This window comes from Bombus bifarius, unplaced genomic scaffold, assembly GCF_011952205.1.
Source record: "Bombus bifarius isolate JDL3187 unplaced genomic scaffold, Bbif_JDL3187 scf7180000007996, whole genome shotgun sequence".
Taxonomy (NCBI): domain Eukaryota; kingdom Metazoa; phylum Arthropoda; class Insecta; order Hymenoptera; family Apidae; genus Bombus; species Bombus bifarius.
In genome coordinates this window covers 1,553,122-1,576,507 of record NW_022884376.1, presented here as the reverse complement: position 1 = coordinate 1,576,507, position 23,386 = coordinate 1,553,122, and the positions used below count along the sequence as shown (strand labels likewise).

At 37.5% G+C, this 23,386-nt stretch overlaps 3 protein-coding genes and 1 long non-coding RNA gene across 13 annotated transcripts in view; 2 read left to right on the top strand and 2 right to left on the bottom strand.

Annotated features, from left to right (window-relative positions):
- Nucleotides 1-13,810, bottom strand: part of LOC117205927 (formin-binding protein 1-like) — a 31,753-nt gene extending 17,943 nt beyond the window's left edge. For all 4 annotated transcript variants that reach the window (XM_033444782.1, XM_033444783.1, XM_033444784.1 and 1 more), the window contains exon 1: nt 13,560-13,810. In XM_033444782.1, the coding sequence (XP_033300673.1) occupies nt 13,560-13,583 (24 nt within the window). In that variant the 5' untranslated portion in view covers nt 13,584-13,810. The remainder of the gene's footprint in view (nt 1-13,559) is intronic.
- Nucleotides 11,237-13,649, top strand: LOC117205930. 2 transcript variants are annotated; one of them, XR_004487312.1, is made up of 2 exons: nt 11,237-12,767; nt 13,158-13,649. It is a non-coding gene; the product is annotated as an uncharacterized LOC117205930 (long non-coding RNA). The 2 variants fall into 2 exon arrangements; XR_004487311.1 differs by having other exon boundaries at nt 11,237-12,775.
- A 622-nt stretch (nt 13,811-14,432) lies between the features above and the next one.
- On the top strand, nt 14,433-21,123 carry LOC117205923 (neuropathy target esterase sws). 5 transcript variants are annotated; one of them, XM_033444777.1, is made up of 15 exons: nt 14,433-14,653; nt 14,831-15,232; nt 15,312-15,731; nt 15,796-16,118; nt 16,224-16,539; nt 16,619-16,912; nt 16,982-17,361; nt 17,452-17,620; nt 17,711-18,091; nt 18,159-18,434; nt 18,520-18,706; nt 19,180-19,296; nt 19,878-20,198; nt 20,263-20,558; nt 20,731-21,123. In XM_033444777.1, the coding sequence occupies exons 1-15, from the start codon at nt 14,639-14,641 to the stop codon at nt 20,830-20,832; spliced, it is 3,999 nt and encodes a 1,332-aa protein (XP_033300668.1). In that variant the 5' UTR covers nt 14,433-14,638; the 3' UTR covers nt 20,833-21,123. The 5 variants fall into 5 exon arrangements, 4 of the variants coding, with proteins under 4 accessions (XP_033300668.1, XP_033300667.1, XP_033300666.1 ...); XM_033444776.1 differs by lacking the exon at nt 19,180-19,296 and adding an exon at nt 19,664-19,780 and having other exon boundaries at nt 16,185-16,539; XM_033444775.1 differs by having other exon boundaries at nt 16,185-16,539.
- Nucleotides 20,940-23,254, bottom strand: LOC117205928 (folylpolyglutamate synthase, mitochondrial). 2 transcript variants are annotated; one of them, XM_033444787.1, is made up of 3 exons: nt 22,902-23,254; nt 22,546-22,667; nt 20,940-22,462 (listed from the first exon to the last, which is right to left on the bottom strand). In XM_033444787.1, the coding sequence occupies exons 1-3, from the start codon at nt 22,947-22,949 to the stop codon at nt 21,208-21,210; spliced, it is 1,425 nt and encodes a 474-aa protein (XP_033300678.1). In that variant the 5' UTR covers nt 22,950-23,254; the 3' UTR covers nt 20,940-21,207. The 2 variants fall into 2 exon arrangements, with proteins under 2 accessions (XP_033300678.1, XP_033300679.1); XM_033444788.1 differs by having other exon boundaries at nt 22,789-22,939.
- Between the last annotated feature and the right edge of the window lie 132 nt (nt 23,255-23,386).

Below are 23,386 nucleotides of genomic sequence, written 5' to 3'. Positions count from 1 at the left end.
ATTATCCGACGGATTATAGTTTGCTAATATTTTTCTTGCTGCGGTTAAGGTCAAAGACCTTGAGTCCCACGACGATCAAGTCCATTCATCTTCTTCGACGATTAAGGTAAACCTCGTGCGATCGCCAACTACGAAATATCTGCATTGTTGAGAGCGAAACGAAGCCCGTGAGCGTTCAGTTCGTCGCGTTAATCCTCGGGGGAAAATGGGTCGAGCGATACATCGTGCCAATAGGCCACCGTTTATCTGTACCTGAAATTATTCCTAAGGCGTATCGCGATTTCCTGATTATTCGCCAGTCTTAGACAGAGTTATCGGCAATCCGCATAATGACCGGTGTGCCAAGTAGTTTATTTATAGGCATTCGACGTAGTCGGTAACCACGAACGGCGTAAACACTTCACAGAGAAGGAACACTTCACAGAGAAGTAACCGTGGGACGTCAGGGCTTATTGATCGTTGCAACTAATACTATCTGGCAGTCGTCTTGCATTTCGTTACGCAAAAACAGAAACGTTTCATTGGGAGTATCGAGCGTATTTCCGTCTTTCAAGGCGAAGAAGCTTCGAAAATGTTCGTTGTTTTGTATTTTATATAAACTTTGTTTATAATTACTGCAAATAAGATGTTATATCGTAAATAAACGAGGTCGCGTGTCGGACTAACCTTCGTGTTTGAATTTCTTCCAGAGAAATGTTTATATTTATAAATGTTTATATCAAGCAAGCTTCAACTATTCGATCCAATGAAGAATCTTATAGTACAGTACGGTCATTCACCAATATCCCAGAATTTTCGGATCTAGTAAAAATTCACATCGACAGACTAGAAAAATAAAAGATCGGACTTGTACTTTACACCCTTGGAAATAAAGTTAATCTGGTCGAATTCAATGAGCAAGCGATTTCAAGTACCGTTCGATCAATTCCATGAAAACGATAATACATTACAGTTTTTGATATCTCACGCGAGCCAGGCCAGTCATCTAGATTGGAACTAGTCGCCTACTGGCTATCTTTCTCGTTTCCGCACCGCGCTGACCGGAAAATAGAATATGTAATTCTATTTCACAAGATCCCTGATCGAAGACAATAGTCGTTCCCGTGGGTTACAAGGTTCGCGATGGAAAACGCTTGAAACGGAAAGGGATTCGAAGAAGCGGAAGAGAAGCGCGCTCAATTGTTCTTTGAAGAAAAAGGCTGGCTGCGTGGACGAGCCAAGGGGTCATACCCAACCCCGCAGCAGGTTAAGAGTTCTCTTCCTTCGGCGACAATGCTACCGACGCCGCGACGCGACGACACGTTCCACGTGTCTCGTCTACGCCTTTTCAAGCTAGACACAAGCTCGAGTGCCAGCGGCTACTTGAAGCGTGTACAATCGTAACTATGCAACGCGAATTAATTAGCACGGAATCACCGGAACATTTCGTTACTATCGTTGGACGCGGTCAATGACTCGGCAGACCTTCGCACTGTTTTTTCTCCCTCTCCAGATAATACGAGCAGTCGCTCGCGCACTCTGTCATTCAGGCTCATTGTTTTTTTCCACTCTCTACTTTGTTTACCTCTCTCTCTCTCTCTCTCTTTCTCTCTTCCTCTCTATTCAACTATGACCGGTATTGTCGTGGAGTGGACACGTTCTCGTATCGCCATGGCCATTTTAATGGAAAAACGAGCACGCTTTTCACGTCCATACGTTTCGAGTTGACGCGCGATCTTTCGATGAATCGTGAACATCCCGCTGTGCATTTAGAAAAGGCACAGATCAGAGATAAGAAGAACGAAAATAAGAGAACCGATGCTCTGGTATCGTATTTATGCACGTATTCTCTCGATAACGAGTATTTATACTTTGATCGCATGAGTAATGCATTTTCAGGATTTTGTACTCGGCGATAGCATGTCTGATCAAAAGCGTATTAATACTCGTAGATAATCAAGCTTCTGCGGCCTTTGCAGCTTTTGGTGGAAACGGAAAAGGGAGAATCGACAACGAGGGTGAAATAATTATGCTCCACCGAAATTTAAATACAAATCCATCGAGAATCGTCAAAGTACATAATTACTGGCAGCTTTGATACTTATAGAACTCAGAGGTCTCCCGACGATATTTAAATAAAATTAAAGAAGTACAGAGCGTTTGCTCTCGTCGAATGGAGCGTAAACGAAATGTTTGCGGCATACTGCTCGTTAAGTATTTTCCTGTTCGAGAGGACGAAATCCATGTTCTCGAAAGTCTTAACAAGGACCCTTGGAAACTCTTCTCTCCTCTTGAACACGGCTTCATCGCCGGCAACGGGGTCGTGGTCTTGTTATCTCGAGTCAATGCAATTCGTGCACAACACTGATTCATCCGATGTTATCCGTTTTGTTCTGTCCCAGGGACTGAATGCAGCAACATGATATTATACCACATAGGAGACTCGAGCACCTGTGAGTCTTCAGATAGCCGATATGATTTGTAACTGCTTCACCACCACTGAAGCGAAGACCACCGGAGACTCCGAAGAGCATCAGGAGTATCTCTGAACAAAGGTAGCCCTAAGAATTTGAGAAAAAATAAAAATAGTAGTAGGGGAGAATCGTGCAGTACCAGCCGGCATACTTTTATTTGCATACACAACGTTTTCCATATTTCATATTCCAAGTGTTAAAAATTAATTGATATTTTATTTCTCGGGTAATTCAATGTTCCTTTTCTACTATGTATACCATATCTAGCCTATTAAGTGTAATTACCAGCGCCAGTTTTACAATTTTCTTCGTATATTATATATGCCATAGTCTGAAACGTTTCCACATGTTTGTCGTTCACAACCGACCATCCAACCAGTATCAACCGATCAGCCATCGACCAGTACAAACCAAACCCTTTTTATCTGCAAGTTCAATCTGTTGGCAAGTGATAGTAAATGAGAAAATGTTCGTTTGAACCTTCTTCTACCTTTCCTCGCAGAAAAATGTCTGAAATTCCAAAGCGGAAGAGAGGAAATTGGATAGAGGGAATACGGATGCGACTTTAAAGCTATTCCTCGAAAATAAGATGACTCGGGTACAGGGCGTAGAGATTTTCAATGTTCCAAAAACGACGAACGTGAGGGCTGCTCACGCGTCCAATGCACAGATAAAGAAAACATTAGTTGCTTGTGATATATTTAAAAATAAAATTTGAGTAAAAATGTGTGTCCTAAGATCCACGTATTTTTTTAACATTATTAAGCATTTAGGTTGAAAAATCTATTAATTGAACAATTTATCGGTACTGGACGATAATTTTTCGTTTCCTATAAATTTCGACATTTTCACAAGATTAAGTTCCATTTGTACAAGCTCATTTTCTAAATTCTGATTTTTATCGACTCTAGCCCATGATATAACAAACAAAACAAAGAATTCAACACTTTCTATACAGCCACACGTTATTCATTATTTAAAATATATAACTCTGTTATTAAACATCGAGTAATTATTACTCACTCTATCTGCAATTTGACTTTCGCGATCAATAGTACAAAGATAAAAAAGAAACGTATCTCCAACTATCCCCGCAATCGTAGGATTCACAAAATTACGCGTATCAAGGCACATTTTGTCATATACCAAAGAAACGGAAGCAAATGGAACACCGTTGAAGCAACAGAATCCAACTAGAACTAGATAGAAGCCTAGTAAGCGTGGGCTTTTTTATCATTTGGGCAGTCTACTCTCTTTTTCATAAAGTTGCATATGTAACAGAATACGCGTCTTTGATTTCTCTCATAACTTTAATTCACTCTCGTCGTTCAAATAAATATCAACTCGCCACACACTTTCGTTCTGCTAAAGATTTACTTCGTCGTAGATTTATCATTCCAGTTTTACCTTGTAGCCTACCTCACTTTCAAGCTATGCTATACCACGATCGACGAGAAAAAAGCGACAAATTCACCGCACGTACGGTATTAAGCAAGAACTTAATAACTAACCGGCTTCTCGACGATCGTAGCTGGCTCCATCATATTTGCCAGCCAACACGTTACACGCCGTATACAAGACACAGCACGATATAATTGTGCACTAAAGTTAGAAGCTAATTTTCCACGAGCCTGACTGATGCTACTCGCGCTGCGCATATTGGGGATGCCCTAACGAAGATTTGGCAAGCCGACGACAAGAATCGAGCATACAAAACGCATATACATTCTCACTCGTTATACGACACTGCTACGATCGAAAATCGGACGTTTGCTTCTGCTTGCGCAAGAATGCGTTACGTGCATGCATAACGAGGCAAAACACGGGCTACGAAACTGCGTGGCGTACGAGAAAGGAATCGAACGGTCAAATCCTAGCCGTGTAACGGGTCACAACCATGAACGACTACAGTATGCCAGGTGACATCCGATCTCGGCACGCTTCACCATCGATTTTCGTGAATCTGCGCCGCCTAAGTCGTTTCAGATCCTTGAAACGTTAAATGTTAAAGTTCACGCCTCGCGAAGATCGTGTCTTGCGTGTCTTCGAACTCGATCGAAGCTCGAAGCGAAGGTTGAACCTATACATCTGTTCAATGTCTTCGAATACCGCAATTTCATAGCCGAAGGTGAACATATTCGAAGGCTACGAGGCTTGTAGTTTTCGCGTGTTACCTTATAATTCTAATTAGGATTATCGCATATGATCTTCCTATCAAGTTCGTTGTTATCCGACGAATGCCGGTTTCTCAATTGACGAGCTAAGTATTCCGATTAGTCCGTTACGAAACACTGACAGGTAACAATGTATATTCTTACATGTCTGAAAATCCTAAGAATCTACGCTACGTCGTTGCGACGCTGTTTCGAGAAAATGCATACGCCTCGGGGAACGAACAATTAATAAATCGCAGCTGCACGATAAGAATCGCGTCGTACTTGCAATTAAAAATCGATATCCCAATTACGAGCTTCTGTGCGGAGAAATAGCTGCGATTCTTTTACGGATTTCTTTCGGACAATAGATTAGATCGATAAAGAGACGCTTGCGAATCTTGGAAACCTTTACTAATATAACTCTACCACTATCCGTTCTAGGACACGCGCAGTATATACATCACAGTGATCGCGCATTAAAATGTATTATTACGAGAACTCATAAAATCTCGAAACTTTATAACAAGATCCTCTAAATGGATGCGGATCTTACGTGTAGTTTGCAGTTCATCTATGCAGTGCACATTCGTATAAAAAACACCTGTACCACTTTTCTACCAAGCTTCTCAAACATAAATCTAGCGAATCACGAAGCGTCATTGGTGCGAAATCGGAATTGGTGCGAATTGTACTCGAAAGTACAATAGTCCGTCTGTTTCTTAGCGGCGCAAAAAGGCGCAACTCGGTTTTGCGTTTATCGATCGACCCATGGAGGAGGAGACCGTACGACGTCAGCTTTAACGTGTATATAGAGAGATTCTCTCTACGATACGCTGCGTCTCGAATATACCTAGAGAACGACAATTCCGGTCCACTTCCGACTGGCTAATGTGAAAAACCTTGCCCTTCTTCGTGGTAGAATTTCATTTAGAGACCAGTAGCTTATCGATTCTCAAAGTGGAGCGCGGACCTGTAACGAAGCAGACTCGCCGCGTTTCACTTCCGATACACCGACTACCGCGAGGAACAAAATCCAGGCAATTGCCCGATAGAAAGAAAAGGGTCAATGATCGAATAACAGGAAGCGATTTCGAAAGATCGAAAAAAAGTCTAGGAATTATGACAATTCCTCCGACAGATTGCTCCACGAAGACCTTTCTAACCCTTGCTGCCACAAAATAGATTAGGCGGGCAATTAGATTGTCGTCTGTTCGTTAAATACATATTAAACAAGACAAAGTATGTTACAACGACACGAACCTTCAAGAAACGCCATTAATTCGGGCTAATATCTGAAAAAGATGACGCGTAAAAATTTGTCTTTCGACGAAGTAGTAGATAAAGAAACGTACTCGCCTCCACTCGGCGAATCGTATAAGGTAGCCGCACCATACGAGAGTCTATCGAATGGACGTTTAATTCGTCAGCGTGAAAACACCGTAAAAACGAAACAAGTATCGTTTTTAGAAGCTCACACCCACGAACAACTTAAAGCTTCTCTCTCTCCTATTCTATGTTGCACGATTCGTGTGCGCGTAAACGTGCTCTCTCGCCTCTACGGTATATTTATAGAGATTTGGCGCAATGCGTGGGTGGGGCAAGTTCGTGAGCACTTTCTTTGCCTCACGGTCCACGCACACGCAGAATATACGTGCCGGCTCTCGAAGAAACATTCATACATGCGGGCAAAAATACGTGGCTCGGCCAAGAGATATTTGGCGAGGAATCGACCGAACAGGCGATCGACTTTCTTTTTTCCTTTCTTACGTCTTCGTTCTTTAATTATCGCCTTTCGTTTTATTTTCTCGCAACGATTGAATTTTTCACTTTAATTCCATCGCATCGTGATCAACCCCTTGCGCTGTTCCTTGAATAGCAATTTCAGTAAACACTGGCTACTCGTTGCAGCAACGGTCTGTTAAATAAACAATCTGTGTTTAATAATTGAAATTAATTATTAAATGATTGGCAAGGAGTTAATTAATTCGTACGACTGGTTGCCCATTTAATAAGCAAAAAGGTCGATGTTGGAAAAACGCAAGATCCACAAGAAGATGGATAGAAAATAGGAAAGAAAAGATAAAGAAGGAGAATAGAAAAGAAAGTATTCACAGAGGTAGAAACGATGAACTTTCGGGGCGAGAATGAAAAAATTCAAGTGCAAGTTCCCCGGTCGGCGTCTCGCTGAGCGACCTCGGCACGCGTGTTCTGCCGCAAAGAAGAAATGCACTCTCGGCATATAGCAGCGTCACGGCGAAAACCGGCTGCAAAAGGGACACGCTGCTTAAGGAAAGAAGAAGGAGCGCCTCCCTGAGAGCGAGCAGTCCCGCCAGAATCCCGGTGATTTTTCTTCGCCACCGCGAACCGTTCCCCACCTTTGCGTCGACCAGGTCCTCTCGTGAGCTTCGCGAGACCCGTTCGAGCCTGGCTCTGCCGAACCTGAACCTCCTCGCGATATTAATTCGAAATTCTATGGAAGAGAACCGGTGAATCGGATAACGAGCGATGCGCGATCGCAAGGAACGCCATGCACCGGAACGAACAAGAGGTCTTCTTTCGTAAAAAACGAACGAGTCTTAGTATATTTAGGATCTTTAGAACGAGCAGGAATTTCTTACAAATTGTAATCGGATCGTAAGATTCGACGAGTGAAAGTAAACGGCGAAATTCGAATACTTCCTCGATGGAATTTACAATCGTAACGTAATTAAATTGATAGAGAGACCGCATTAGAGGAGATGTCACAGCGAACGCTTCTGTTACCAGAGAAAAAGGAAATATCCCGAGCGGTGGTATTTCAAGAATTCTTCGAATACTTGGAATATACATATCCGCGAAGCAAGTGGAAATATGACAGAGGAGAAGAACCCAATGGCTGTAGCGAGTGGAAAGAAGCGACGCGAGAATGTAATAAAACAGTGGCAAAATGTTTAAAGAATATAAACGAGTTAGAAAGTAGAGAAGAACGAAGCAACTGAAGGGCATCCCTAATTATGGCATGGAGAAAAGTTAAGAACAAAGTATTATGCTCGTGCGTGGAAGAAGGTTCTTGCAAACGATTCGAACTTTCACCTGAGACGCGCGTCTATTGGATAATTGAGTTAATAAGTTCTATCAGCATAATAGAATGTAATTAAAGTAAAGAGCGCATAATCGCGAACAGAAAAATACTCACAGAGAACGATTTCTCGAGTCCCGAGTATTATGAGAATTCCTGAACACGGGGCGAGACACAAAGCGTGTAATCATGCAAACATCTTCCTTCGTCCATGCTCGAGGCTAGCTACCGGTTGTGTCCATGGGACGTGGGAACCGCAAGTCTCAGACGCCGCTTGAAATTTCGAATTCATGGATTCCATTGTACACCATAAAGCAACCATGCAGTCTCGCCGAGTGACTTTGCACTTTAACGAACGACTCTCCTTATCTGCTCGCCGCCAATAATTTTCCAAACGTTCTCCAGGTATTTCTACCAAGATTTTAATTATCTGAATCAAAACGCTCGGCAAATTCGCGATAAGAACTGACAATACAAATAATTTTGAAACATTTTACGATGAAATTCCGTTTTAGTGACTCACAAAACGATCGTTGCGATAAATTAGGCTGTTATCTGAAAATCTCGATATACTAATGGAACTTTACTTCCTTTACTCTTACGACACTTTTATCAACCTGTTATTAAGCATATATCGAACGTTAAATATAAGAAAACACATCGTAGCCGACGTTATCGTTTCGGCTCTCCTAACGACGTTCAACTTCCATATACACGTATTATTCTCTGCTGTTATGCATCTCGATAACACTAGTACAATTCAACGACGCATATCTATGACGCTCCCTGTAGATACACATCGATAAGTACCGCGAAGAAGAACAATCATACCGCGTGTAAATCGTTGCCCCTGTTTCTATTCTCGAGAATGCTCCTCTTAAACGAGCAAACCGAGTCGTGGTGAACTTATAATCGTCTCGATTCCTCGGTTAGAGGGAGCTCGAGGTTCATTGGAACGCGCTGAGAGAAAAAGATTGTAACAAAAATGTCGGGAATCTCGCTGTTGGGAGGAGATAACGGAGCGTAGTTCGTAGGAAAAGAACAACGCGACAGGTAAACGATAAGGGCAAGCCAGATAAGAACGATATCCAGTGAAACAGCAAGTTACGTACCAAGAAAAGATGATTTCGTTTATCAATTACACTATGGAGAAGCGATTATATACCGTCGTGTTATTTCGTCCTATAATTTCGTACCAGACGATTTCAATCGATTTATTCCTTTCGATAAATCTTACTTTACACCGTGTGTATCTCGTTCGTATTTACGAATGATCCATTGAGAACTTTCAACGACTAGCTTGTACGTGAGGGCAAGTCCTTGCGACGAATCTTTCTTCTTTTAGAAAAATAGATTCGATTGGGTGGGAAAGCGTGTATCTTCTGAATAGTTAGCACTAGAACTGGCAATTTCTAATGTGTATATATCATATATAATTATAACAAAAGTAATGCGACGAGCGTAACTCTGTTTCAATGAAAGCCAGTACGAACTTTACACGACAAACATCTGTATATTTCTGGTAATCGCAAAACAAACGAAAAGCCTGCATCATGGCAATTGGATTTGTTATTCCAGCACACGTAATAACTCAAATATCTCCGAGATCCGAGAAATATGTTTTCTAAGAAGTGGTTTAAGCGCCAATTTTGACACGAAAATTTAACTCGAGATTAAAATGATCGTCGATTTTCAACAGATTCGACGAAGAATACCTGTAAAATTTAATCGGTCAAGTTTTTCGTTCCACGTTGTTAAGTGGTTTACGCTCAATTAGCCGGCTGGCTGACAAATTGTCTGTGAAGTTTTTGCACCACTTGAACGCTCGAAAATTTCGCCTTCGTTGCCTACAGGGTTCTCCTTTGAAAACGCCTTCCCAGCAAGACCGTTCTTTTTCGCTGGTCGATATCGATTCTCGAGACACGTAACCACCCTTCAGCGTCTGCCTATCCTCTCCGAGATAGTTGGTACCTTTTTAGATACTCCAACTCCGAACAGAGAAACACACCTGACCTTACTCTCTGTCTGAGACACGAGCGAAGAATGTCGTACCATGAAATCATCGGTTAGCATACAAAGTTGAGCCTGGTATTTACGTTTCCAATTGCCTGTACGATTTCCAACGGAAGAAATGGAGAGAGAGGTAAACTCGTTGATACCTGAAACTTGCCAACTGGGAACTTGAACAACGTCGAAGTCGTGAGATGTGCCTTTCGAATAGAAAATTTCAGAAATGAATATCACTAGTTAGAAGATCCAAAGTAACCAAATAAAATAATGGAAATGTAAAAATAAAACAACTGGCGTTGGCTGGTCAATCTAGAATATCATATTATCTGACCTTCGATTAATTTAGTCATCTAACTTCAGCGTTCTACTACTTCGTCAACGACTGTTTTATTTCTTATTGTTGGTTCTACAGAAACGAGTAAAAAAAAAGAGCTGCTTTTATTCGACTATTACTCAACGGAAACAGCTCATCGAGCGGTACACCTTGCAAAACCGACGTCATTGGATGACAATCGGAGAGAAGGAAACAACGACGCGTTTCTTCGTGAAACAGACCCACGATAGGCTCGAGGAAAGAGTCAGTTGTGCTCATAAGTAAATCGAGAACACGGATAAAGTCGCTTTCGTTCTTCGAAACCGATGGCTCGTGGAATCGCGCGAGATTTCATTCTTTTGTTACTTATTACTCGATGAACGACAAGAAAACTCTTATATCGCTACGAGACCGAACAAAATGAGATTGAAAAAGCTAAAACTGCCGCTTGTTCCTAGAAAATTTGGACAGCTCGTGAAATTAACGAAGAAAATCGAGGTGAAATGAGAATTCAGCGGCAATTTTCTTACGTCATTCCGCCGCGAGATTGTAATTCAGAGTGCGGAGGAGCGGTATCCCCCTGTAGTACACGTACAAGAAAACGATTCCTGATTTCGTCGTGCTGGAGAAAGTAACTCGAGTGCTCGTAACCTTCGTGCTTTTCCCGCCTACATCGTCTTACTTCCATTTTCCACGATCCCAATGCAAAGAAGTCGCGTAGGTGATCAGGAAGCATTCGAGACAGATCTCCTGTTCTCCTTGATTTGTTCGTGAATTCCATTGCTATGCTACTATCGTAAATTAACTCGAAGGTGTATCGAAAATACTTTGATATTCTTTCAGAAATTTTTGTACAATAATCGCATAAAATAACATAGAATAACGTCTTTTTCTAAGTGGAACACGTCGTTTTAACGTTTGTAACTTAACGTTTATACCTTAAAATTAACTTGATATCGAGAGAGAAAGATCAAGTCCATTTTTCAAATCACGAGATCTGAAAGTGATTAAAAACAAGATCGGTATAGCGAACGGCTTATCGACACGAAATAAAAACTCACAGAATTGCAGTATTTGTTGACAAATATGTAAAAGCAATAAGAACAAGCACATACGTGCTAGATCACATTATGAGATTCACTACGTAACTAGAGATCGCTGAATTTCATTATATCTAGATAATTTAACGCAAAATTATACTACGCTACCTAAATTATCTAAGAGATCAGAATTTGTTCAAAATTAAGAGCGTTGTTTCGTTCTCTAGAATACTTCTTGAAAATTCATTGTCTAGAAAATCGTTTCATGCATCGGTACGAATACGATATACGAACATTACGGTCATGTTTCTCTTGCAATAAATCGTCGTTACGCGGTTAATTGTTTTTCCCTACAAGACCGATAAGGACTTGCATTTACTGCACTTTGACGCGAACACGATCAAAGAAACGATCATGTTACGCTCATTGTACAGACGCATACATACGCAACTTGGAAAATAATTACCTCAATTAGTCATCTTCAAATCGATTTTAAAAGCAAGGACTCGCCTTTAACTGGAGCAAATATTTGACAGAGCAGGTATAAGCGAGAGAAACTTCATCGATCGACAAATTTCTCAAACAATAAAGTTTTATCGTTAAATCAACAACACAGAAGAAACATAGCTATCACGTTGCGTATCCTGTCTGCGTAAACCAAATTTGAAAAATCTACAGGCCGAGTGCGACTTATCGATATTTTGAATGTCCTCCACGATTACTCGATTTCATTCACTGCGAAAGACCACTTGCACGATTGAACTAGTATTATTAATATTATCGAGACTAGTATTATCATAACCTACAATTTGTACCTTGTCAATTCACTGATATTATTGGTTAGTAATATACCGTATGAGATGACGAAGATCTCGTAACTCGTCGAAAAAGATGAAACAGACATTTGTATAGACAGAAATGATATTTCAGCTGGAAATTTTGAAAGCAAAGCTCTCTCTGTATTCTCCCTTTCTCTGTCAAGAGCATGGCGAGGCACGCCCGTGTCGTACGTGTACATATGCTCACGAGCAGCCGTTAGCGGTTAAACACGAACGCGTCCTGTATCATGATTCATGAGGGAATATGAGCAGAACGTCAATGAATCGTAATACATAATGACATATAGAATCAATCTATGCTGCTTTCATATCGAAACGTTCGCAGATTAACCTAATCTCGATATATCGCGCATCGAAACAATAGTTGCGATAATCTTACAGATTGCACACCGTGCCTTACACTATACCCTCGAAAGCAAGGTTATCATTGAATACTCATAGTCTTCTGTATTGCACACTTAGATCACGCTATTGTATATCCAAAATAACCGTTACTTTGCGCATGTACATTGACATTTCCGTGAATCTTGAATATCGATTTATAACTCAAGAATATTCGTAATGCGAAAGATGTGTTTGATATTGGCAGCTCCACTGCAACATAACACTAACGCGAGTAACGAGGTAACACAGTGTATAAATTGTACACTTATCAAATATGTATTTTAATCTTTTTCAGTGGCAAAGACCGAGCAGCAAGAAATCCATCGATCACCGAACCTGTACGAGCAAGAGAGATCGCGGGGAACAAAAACGACGGCTTGGAATGCGTGAATGAATTATTTATAGAGAACAGAAAGTAAGGAAGATGACGAACCTGAGTGGCATGATTCTCAGTCCTATGCATACAAGCTTAGATGCGCGTGAATTCTTTTGTGAAAACGTACGGGAGAAAATAGTAAGCACGTAAGATCACACTGATAAAGAACGACTATTTTCGAAATAAACTCCTGAAGCAATTATTAGTTGCTCTATAAATCCTACTTAAATGACTAATTTTCGGTGAATAACGGGTGTACTTGCTAGAATCACTACAAGTTCACACACACAAGCGCGCGCGCATACACAGATAAAAGTATACCACGTTTATAGGTAGCTGAAAGTTCAGAGTTCGGGCTGTAACTAGACATTCAATATAAAATTCAATAAACTGTATATTTTACAAAAGCGTATCACGAATATTATTTCAGGAATAAATAATGTATGATGAACGTATAATACTAAAAGAAGTAAAGTACTATACGAAGGCTAACATACTTTAAAATAATCTCCAAACGTATTGTTTTAGGGTAACGGAATTCGTATCGTAGATCGTAGTAAGATGACAAGTTACTGTCATACACCGCCGCACCGGTAGTCATCGAAGATTTCATGAGAAAGGAAGCGAAGAAGCACAGCGATGAGTAGACCCGGGGTTGGGTACGCAGAGAAAGGAGGGGATATACCAAAGGAGAGAAGAACGTCGCCCGCGGCTAGCAACCGCAAAGGCAAAACTCCCGTGAGTGGTTTGCCACCGTGAACTGGTTTTGGGGGGTATCCTTGTTACGCGTTGGCGAAAACAACGGGTCAGCATCCGATGCACTTCAACGTGTATACTATTCGGTGTTGTCGTATATAAGTATATCATAAAAGAACGAAAAAACGATAAAGATAGATAGGTGGAGGAAGAAACAGTCTCAAGTAGACTTACCCAGAGTTCTGTACCCCAGCTCATGTTTGCTGGGCTGGGTAAACCAGGCACAAGCAGGTTTGGTCTCACTCGACACTTCACATGTAGCGTCGCAATCCAAAAAGCACTTCTTATATATCGAACACGCACAAAAAACGCATGAAAAATCACGCGTTATACCCACCGCGCACGATCACTGAAATACCTCCAACATGTCGGCCCGTAACCACTGACTGGCTGGACCCAACTGTCCATCAAAAACCGCCCAGAATTCTGCTGTAGCGCACTCTATCGAACTTTTCCGATATAAATAAGTGTTAAGTGGGGAAATATTTTACCATTGGTCAAATATATATTGGCGGGTATATTTCAAATTCTTCTTTGATACAACGAATAATAACAATGCCATAACGTTGAACAACGTTTGTTAAAAATTGGTTTACTAATTAAGGAAATAAAATTGTTACTGCATATATTTATTCGTTTGTTTTTTTTTTAGATAGGTTTACACGATAAATGGTTTATATATTGCTTTAATAACAAAATAACAGCTTCTTAAGCGTTTTATATCTTTCCTTTCTTAATTCCCTCTATTCTGAAAAATAAATCAAAAATAAATCAATCAATTCATAATTTAGCACAAAAATATTATTTCCTTATATCTGAAATTAATTTGTAATTTATACTACGTAAAAAATACAAAATTACTAAGTTTTAACTTCGATATTTTGATTTTAGAAGAACGGAAATTATATGAAATATAAATAAAACAGATGATACGTATGAAAACAGTTTCGACTTTTATAATATTTAATAATAGTAATTACATAAATAATATAAAATGTCACATAATATATAAAATATGTAAAAGCGAAATTGCAAGCTTTATAAGTTGCAAGCTTGTAAATTGACTAAAATGGCGCTGGATGACTCGAGCGAAGTATCAAAGGTCATTAATTCAATGTAGATAAGTAATTTTTTATATCAGAGCAAGAACATTGTTTCTAATCCATCTACCTTGCATTTCCGTCGCCTTTCACTTATGAATTTGTGACGCAGTTTTTGTTTAACATTCTACTACATTCTGATGGAAGAAATGAATGCCCACTATGGAGGTTGTATTTGTTATATTTTGTTCATAATTTTGTAATTTTTTTATCCATTTGTTGACGTATAAGATTCATTCATATAAAGGTGTTTCCGCAATAATCAGTTTGAATATCATTAATATTATTGAATGAAATTAAATGAAATGAAATGAGTTATTAATTAATTACTATTATTTTTTATAGGTGGTAGAACTATTCAATAAATGTAATGAAAGTCTAGGTTCTTATTTATTTTCAAGATGGATTGGCCAGTTAATTGCAGAATACCAAATATCAAAAACTCTGTTTATACTCATAATATCGACTCTTGTGATTTTATTGACTGCATCTATAATTATTCTTCGAAAATGGAAAAACAAAGAATTCCTCCCAGAAGTGAAAGAATTTGTTGGGGTAGGTACAGGCAAGCCCAGATTCAGAAAAAGAGACAAGGTACTCTTTTATGGAAGAAAAATGTTGCGCAAAGTGAAATCCATCAGTGGACAAGTACATGCAACTGGACAAGGAAAGAAAAGAAAGGCTGTTATGAGATTTGCACGAAGACTTTTGCAACTTAAAAAAGAGACAGCGCCACAACAACTAAAAGTATTTGAATTTTAAATTTCTTATTTTAATTCCTATTTTCGTATTTATTATTATATATATTTTTTTAATATTTTCATAGGTTTTAGAACCACCTGCCGAATATTTAGAAGAAGATTTAGGTCCTGGAGAGAAAGTACCACCCGATGCTTTATATATGTTACAAAGTATCAGAGTATTTGGTCATTTTGAGAAACCAGTATTTCTTAAATTATGCAAGCATACAGAAATTATGAATTTACCAGCTGGGAGCACTTTATTTAAAATTGGAGATCCAGATGAAAATTTATTTATCGTACAGCAAGGCTTAGTTAATGTTTATATCACAGGACCTGATGGTTCTCAAATATCGCTAAAGCTAGTAAAAACTGGAGAATCAGTAACTAGTCTTCTTAGCTTCACGGATGTACTTACTGGGCATACAAGTACCTATAAAACAGTATCAGCCAGAACTGTGGAGGATTCTATTGTAGTCAAGTTACCAATGAGTGCATTTCAAGAGGTATAATTCAAGTTACACGTTACAGACTAAAATAAATTAAAATTATTATTCCTAAACCTTGTAGGTTTTTCAAGATCATCCTGATGCATTTGTTCGAGTTATCCAGGTCATTATGGTCCGTCTTCAAAGAGTCACTTTCACAGCTTTACATCAATATCTTGGATTATCTGCAGAATTAGTTAATCAAGGACCACACAAAAAGAAACAAAGCCCATTTTCAGGATCTCCAGTTAGATCAAGAACTAAAGAAACATTTTCTACCCAAAATACAGAAAATCAATCCAATACAACTGCAACTGTCTCATCAGAAAATGATAGAAATGAAGTGTTTCATCGCGACATTTCTACAAGTAGTCATCAAAGTGTACCTATAGTTATAGGTCGACGGTAAGTTTAACGAAAAAATTGTAGGAAATAAAAAATGCATTGTTATTAATATTCGTTCCATAATAGGCCAAAAACTAATCTTGATTGGAAAAATCAAAATTTAAGTCCACAATCAGGTCAGAATACAGCAGATATGGTACCAGAATGTGATTCTCATTGGCCAAATTCTTCGCCTATAACATCACAACAAGTATCACAACCAGATGTAATACACACGGGAAATTCACATCCAAGCAAAAAGAGGTCTACTACTACTGAACCAATACAACAACAACTCGATGAAGCGCAGCTTGTGCAAATGGCTACAGAAGCATTTGTTCGGGAACTTGGCTTAGAAGATGATACAATACTCAAAGATGGCAAAGTTCAAATCAGAGAAGTACCAGCTGGAACATACTTAATGAAGGAAGAATCTCATAAGGTTAACATTTTTTAAATATTGCTATACATTATTCATAAACGTCTATATTTTCATAGAATTTTACATTCCTTTTCCCTAGGATGTTGCGCTTGTTTATGTTGTATCTGGTTCGTTAATAATCAGTCAACGCGTTTCAGAAGGTAGAGATGTAGGTCAAGAAGTTCATATGTTTAGCGCTCATCAAGGCGAGATTGTTGGTGGTCTAGCTGTATTGACTGGAGAACCTTCTTTTTATACCATTAGAGCAAAGCATTCTAGTCGCATAGCACTTCTTAGTAAACCAACATTTTTCGCTATTATGCGAGAACAGCCAACTGTTGTGTTACATGTTGCTCATTCAGTTGTTCGAAGACTTAGTCCCTTCGTAAGACAGGTAAAACTATTGTACCATTTATTTCACTTGTTACTTAATACCGATAATTTATCCTATCTTCTTCAAAAGGTTGATTTTGCACTTGATTGGCTATTTCTTGAAAGTGGAAGAGCAGTGTATCGACAAGGAGATGAATCAGATTCAACATTTATTGTGTTAAGTGGTCGACTTCGGTCGGTAATCACATATATGAATGGGAAAAAAGAACTTGTTGCAGAATATGGAAAAGGCGATCTTGTTGGTATTGTAGAAATGGTTACACAAACTCCACGATCAACAACAGTAATGGCAGTACGAGATTCCGAATTAGCGAAACTTCCGGAAGGACTATTTAATGTTATAAAACTTCGTTATCCAATAGTAGTTACAAGACTTATAAATTTACTTGGACATCGTATACTTGGCACCTGGCAACAAGCGCACACAAAGAATGGCAGTAGTGATACACAGTAAATATCTATAATATTTTGTTTACTATTTATACAATTCCTTTTTTGTAGTAATTTGAATTTCCTTTATACATATGAATATATTTATAGACGGGCCGCTGCAACAGTTGATGCAAGACCAGCTCAAGTAAATTTCTCAACTGTTGCAATAGTCCCGGTATCCGACGATGTCCCATTAACAGCATTTACGTATGAACTTTATCACTCGTTATGTGCAATTGGGCCATGTTTACGCCTTACTTCTGATGTGGTTCGAAAAGTAAGCAGTTAATATAAAAAAGAAATCACTTTAATTCCAGTACAAGTAATAAAATTATACAAAATGCCTGTATCTTTGTTTAATTAATAGACGTTAGGTAGCACTATAATGGAACCTGCAAATGAATACCGTTTAACATCATGGCTTGCGCAGCAAGAGGATCAACACCGAATTTCATTATACCAATGTGATCCAACGCACACGTTGTGGACCCAACGATGTGTTCGACAAGCCGACTGTATTCTTATTGTAGGTTTAGGAGATAAACCTCCATCCATAGGCAGAACTGAACGTGAAGTCGAACGTTTAGTAATGAGAACGCAAAAAGAATTAGTACTTTTGCATAAAGAACAAAGTGGACAACGACCCACCAATACAGTGCAGTGGTTGAATATGAGATCTTGGGTTTCTAGTCATCATCACATTCAATGTCCTAAACGGATGTTTACAAGAAGATCTCAGTATAGAATTGTAAGCTATAAAGAAAAGTACCGAGTGTCTCATTACATATGAAGCATGTTAATAATTCAATTTTCAGAATGAGCTGTATTCCAAAGTTCTGATGTCCGAGCCAAACATACATAGTGACTTCAGTAGGCTTGCTCGCTGGTTAACTGGAACTTCCGTTGGGCTTGTACTTGGAGGTGGAGGTGCTAGAGGTGCAGCCCATGTAGGGATGCTTAAAGCAGTTATCGAAGCTGGTATACCTATAGACATGGTTGGTGGAGTTAGTATTGGAGCGTTTATGGGTGCTTTATGGTGTATGGAAAAAAATATAACAACAACAACCCAGAAAGCTCGTGAATGGTCTAAAGTAAATGTCATAAAATTAATCATATCATATCATATCATAAAATTTATTATTTTTTGTTTATATGAACATATACTTTTTTTGATAGAAAATGACACAATGGTGGAGACAAATAATGGATTTAACATATCCAGTAACATCCATGTTTTCTGGAAAAGACTTCAATAGCACAATTCAAACAACATTTGGTGATACGTACATAGAAGATTTATGGTTACCATATTTTACAATAACCACAGACATCACTGATTCTTGTATGCGCACTCATACACACGGTCTGTACACAAACGAAAGTAGTATAACATTTATTAAAACACTGACAGTTTCCAGTTTTCTTTGATATATATTTAAGGTATAAATTTAAATGATTTGGATTTAACTAACTGGAAACTCTCTCGCTGTTTTGGTGAAATTTATAGAGAACTTATAAATACATTTCTAACTCAAAGACCTATTTTTTTAAATTCAAATAAGCATTACTGTAGAGCATTGCGTAGAAATAAGCTTGAACAGCGGGAGTGAGCTTTCTAGATAATCATTGTAATGACGTACTCTCCGTTATGTATCGTTTATTGACAAATGTCAAACTTTATTTCTCGTTTGAGATGTTTTTTATGAATTCTGGTAACAAACAGCTTTGAAGCTATCGATTCTTGCGTTAGGAGTAATCATGTATTTTATAGAAGAATATACGAAGTTCAAAGAGAAATACAAACATACATTTAAGAACTTAATTCGTCGTGTTTAGGATCGCTGTGGCGGTACATTCGGGCTTCGATGTCTTTGTCTGGTTATATGCCACCCATGTGTGACCCAGTTGACGGCCATCTCCTGCTCGACGGCGGGTACGTCAATAACCTTCCAGGTAATTTGAGCGTTACATTAAAAAAGTGCGTCTAACTTTGTTATTATATGATACAAAACAATTGCGTTATGTGTCTCTATAAAATTTATTGACATATATACTATAAAATACTTTGAGTTGAACGCACAAACGCTCTTAGATGAAAACGTTTATAAGTTTCTTCTTTAATTTTATAAAATTACCTGGACATTAAAAGCAACTTTGTATCAATGAATAGATGAAATTATATTAGTCTTTTTCATTGATATAAGCTCAGAACACGGTTTATTGTAACTCAAAGCATAATATAATCTTGAAAATGATATAAAGCTCACTCCCGTTGATAAAAGATGCATTTGTCAAATCCTGAATAGCTAAGTCAACTCAGGTTTGCTATGGAGATACATTCGAGCCAGTATGACCATTGCGGGGGTCTTTCCTCCTATTTGCGACCCTCTTGACGGGCATCTTTTGGTCGATGGGTGTTATGTTAATAACGTGCCAGGTATCTTAAACCTGTATTGTTTATCATATCATAGCTGTAATAACTTATACGTCATAATCAATTTCCAGCATATGGCTTTATAATCTCTTTGTTCAAGCTGACGAAATGTTGAGGCAAGGAGCGCATCATATTTTGGCCATTGACGTTGGATCACAAGATGATACGGATTTAACAAATTATGGAGATTCTTTATCCGGTTGGTGGTTATTGTGGAAACGATGGAATCCTTTCGCAACGCCTGTCAAAGTTCCGAATTTACCCGACATACAATCGAGATTAGCATACGTGAGTTGTGTACGGCAACTGGAGGAAGTTAAAAACTCAGATTATTGCGAATATATTAGGCCACCAATAGATAAATATAAAACTCTTCAATTTGCTAATTTTGATGAGATTAAAGATGTCGGATATCAACACGGTAAATATTACATTCTATAGAAATATTATAGATAAGTAGATTATATGAAGTATACTTTTTACAGGAAAAACTTATTTTGAAGTACAATTGAAAGCTGGGGTTTTGCCACGTTTTAATGCAGATAGGGAAAATGCCCGTGCATTGCGAGCCAAACACCAAGCGGCAAACCAGCAAACAGTATCTTCGTATACCTTCACAGACTTAGCTCAAATGGTGTGTAAAGTCTCCAGAGGAAGTATATATGTAGATTTGGAAATTGATTCTGATACCGATGAATTAGAGGAATACGAGGCAGATCTAGAAGAAGATGCACAAGAAGTAGGATATGCCTCTGAACCCACTGCTGGTATTCTAGATCAGGTATCGATCTCTAATCTTTTCAGGCAATAGCTCTTCTAAAATTTTATCTTATTATTTAGTCAACAACGATTCAGATAATACCAAGTACTAAATATTAGCAGAAGTCAGATAGGTGCTTCTTAATCAAATACAATATTTCGTCTCATCTAAAACTTGTTTTTATATGTTTCAGAGTCCTGACGAAAATCGTCTGCGACGAAGAACTGGCGTTTCCTTAAGTTTATCTGACACGGAAGCAGAATCAGAATTAGATTATCATACCAAAATATTTTAAGCATTTTCTCTAGTTCTTATTTTAACATCATGTATTTTCTGTGTCGTTCACTCCATAAACATATGTAACACTAACTTGTTATATGTACAAATAACTTTACAATTACTTATAGTTTTGTGAAAAATATATTTATACTGAAGTACAAAAGAATTGTTAAGAAAAAGTATCAATAAGTATTTTACGATTATCATCAGAATAACAATGCAATATCTCATTACTGTGTTATTATGGATTGATACAGTTGTTAATATAGTTATTAAATACATAATTCTATTGTTTATATAAAAAGAATGTTCTTTACATTTTTTCTTTTTTAAAAACATTATTATATATTTCGTAAATATATCATATAATCCCAAATTTTTAAAATACATATTAAAATTCTGTATTCATTGTCAAATTCGGATCTAAAATAGCAAGAACTGCACCTATTAAATGTAAGGATCCTGTAACAAGTATTTGATACCTTTCACAATTATTTTTTTGTACCAAGTTCTTTTTTATATCTTCTAAAACTTCAAGAACATTATTTGCAACTACTGAATTCATTCCCCATATTTTAGAATTTATTTCACATTTTATTTTTTGCTCATCTGTCGATGAGCTATTCATTTCATTGTCTAAACTTTTAATTCCTACAAGATTTGGTACAAAGTATGCTTTATAAAAATGTAAAGATCTTAATGGTATTAATAGTTGTATTGGATCTCGAGTACCAGATGTATTAAAAATTAGAACCTTTTTTCCTTTACTTCCACTACTTGTATCATTGAACCATGAAATACAGCACTCAATACTGTCAATGGTATGTGCACCATCTAAAAAAAAATCGCCAATACTACTTCTTAAAATTTGCATTCGACCTGGCCATTTACAAGAGGTCAATGCTATTGCGATCTTGTCCATAGATACAGATGCAACTTTATTCCTAGTCAGTAGCCATTCAGTAGCCATCTGAATAGCTATAGATGCATTTTGTTGCTGAACTTTATTTTTTATTTGTAAAATAGGTGAAAGATTTTCCCACTTATATTCATCAAAAGATGGAATAACACGTAACTTACAATTTCTTTCAATTGCTCGTTCTTCCAATATACGCATTGCTTGAGATAATTGTGGAACAGAAAAAGCAACAGTTCCTGATTTAAAAATTCCAGATTTTTGATAAGCTATGTCTTCAACAGTATTTCCCAGTAAAGAAGTATGATCTAATCCTAAACTAGTTATGCCTACACATACAGGATTTCTTATAATATTTGTACAATCATATAAACCTCCAATTCCAACTTCAATTATAGCAACATCAACATGTTCATCTAAAAATGTATTAAACATGAGAATTGTCAGAAATTTAAAATATGTAGGCATATCAGATTCATGTTCTTTTGTATCTTCCAGTTTCTTATATATTTTCCAAAAGTTCTGAGTAAACTGTATTTTGCTTATTGGTTGCCCACTTATTCTTATACGTTCTCTTGCATTAACTAAATGTGGAGAACTAAAGAATCCTGTTTTAAAACCATGTTCACGTAAAATAGCTTCTGTATATGCGCAAGTGGAACCCTTTCCTTTTGTACCTGCTATATGTATAACTGACAAAGTATCTAATTTTTCAAGTGTGATACCAGACCTGCAAAAGTTACGTTAGCAAATTGTTTTGATGTTTAAGATACATATTTTTTATTTAATGCAACATAAAAAGGAGATCATTACCGGATTAAATATTTCTTTGTATCAGGCAAGTTACGAACAGCATTTGCTTGTGAATTATCTTTTGTTACTAATTTTAAATAATTACTATTGCTTTGTAAACCATGTAATGCTTGTATAGCAGCCTGTAAGTAGATATTTTTAAAATAAATAATCCTAATAAACATACATATATGCACAGTTTACTCCTTTGTTCTCACTCAATTTTTGAATATTTTATCAATCAAATAACAATTTATATTATACCTTATATAAATTATCATCGCGAAGAATATTATTAATTTGTTCCATAATTGAATATTAGACAAATAGAAAATTCACTATAACTTCAAATACATGTATTAAGCATAGAAAGTTACCTCATAACTTGCTACACAAACATAACGTTTGATAAGTTTATCCCACATTACTTTATCTTTTTAATAAATAAAGCAGAAGTACAAAATCATTTCTTACATAATTATCTACCATAATATCTACTTCGTACAGAGTTTATATCAGGAAACTCCCCCTGTTTAACATGAATTTCATTCATTGATGAATTCTGTTCCATTATTTGTCCCCCACCTACGTTTATCTACAATCTGTACGTCTACAGTCTACAGTGGTATGAGTATGAAGTCACGAGGTCATGTATACTGCCTCTCTCGCTATAATCACATTTTTTCTTTGCATATAGCAATATATTTTACTTTTATCTTTCCCAAGAGAAAATTCTATTACGTAAATTTTTGTAACTGCTTAAATAATTATATGATTCTTATTATACTGAATAATTTAAAAGCATTAAAACAAGTTTAAAAACATTCGTTTTTCACAAATGTATGTACATGTCAAATTTAAC

Excerpts from the sequence above, each read along its gene's own strand:
- LOC117205923 (XM_033444776.1), top strand. Across the intron at positions 18,707-19,663 it reads TATGCGCACTCATACACACG|GTTTGCTATGGAGATACATT; the intron begins GTCTGTACACAA and ends AAGTCAACTCAG. Across the intron at positions 19,781-19,877 it reads TTATGTTAATAACGTGCCAG|CTGACGAAATGTTGAGGCAA; the intron begins GTATCTTAAACC and ends TCTTTGTTCAAG.
- LOC117205928 (XM_033444787.1), bottom strand. The coding sequence starts at position 22,949 with ATGTGGGATAAACTTATCAAACGTTATGTTTGTGTAGCAAGTTATGAG. Across the intron at positions 22,668-22,901 it reads TTTGTGTAGCAAGTTATGAG|GCTGCTATACAAGCATTACA; the intron begins GTAACTTTCTAT and ends ATCTACTTACAG. Across the intron at positions 22,463-22,545 it reads ACAAAGAAATATTTAATCCG|GTCTGGTATCACACTTGAAA; the intron begins GTAATGATCTCC and ends TAACTTTTGCAG.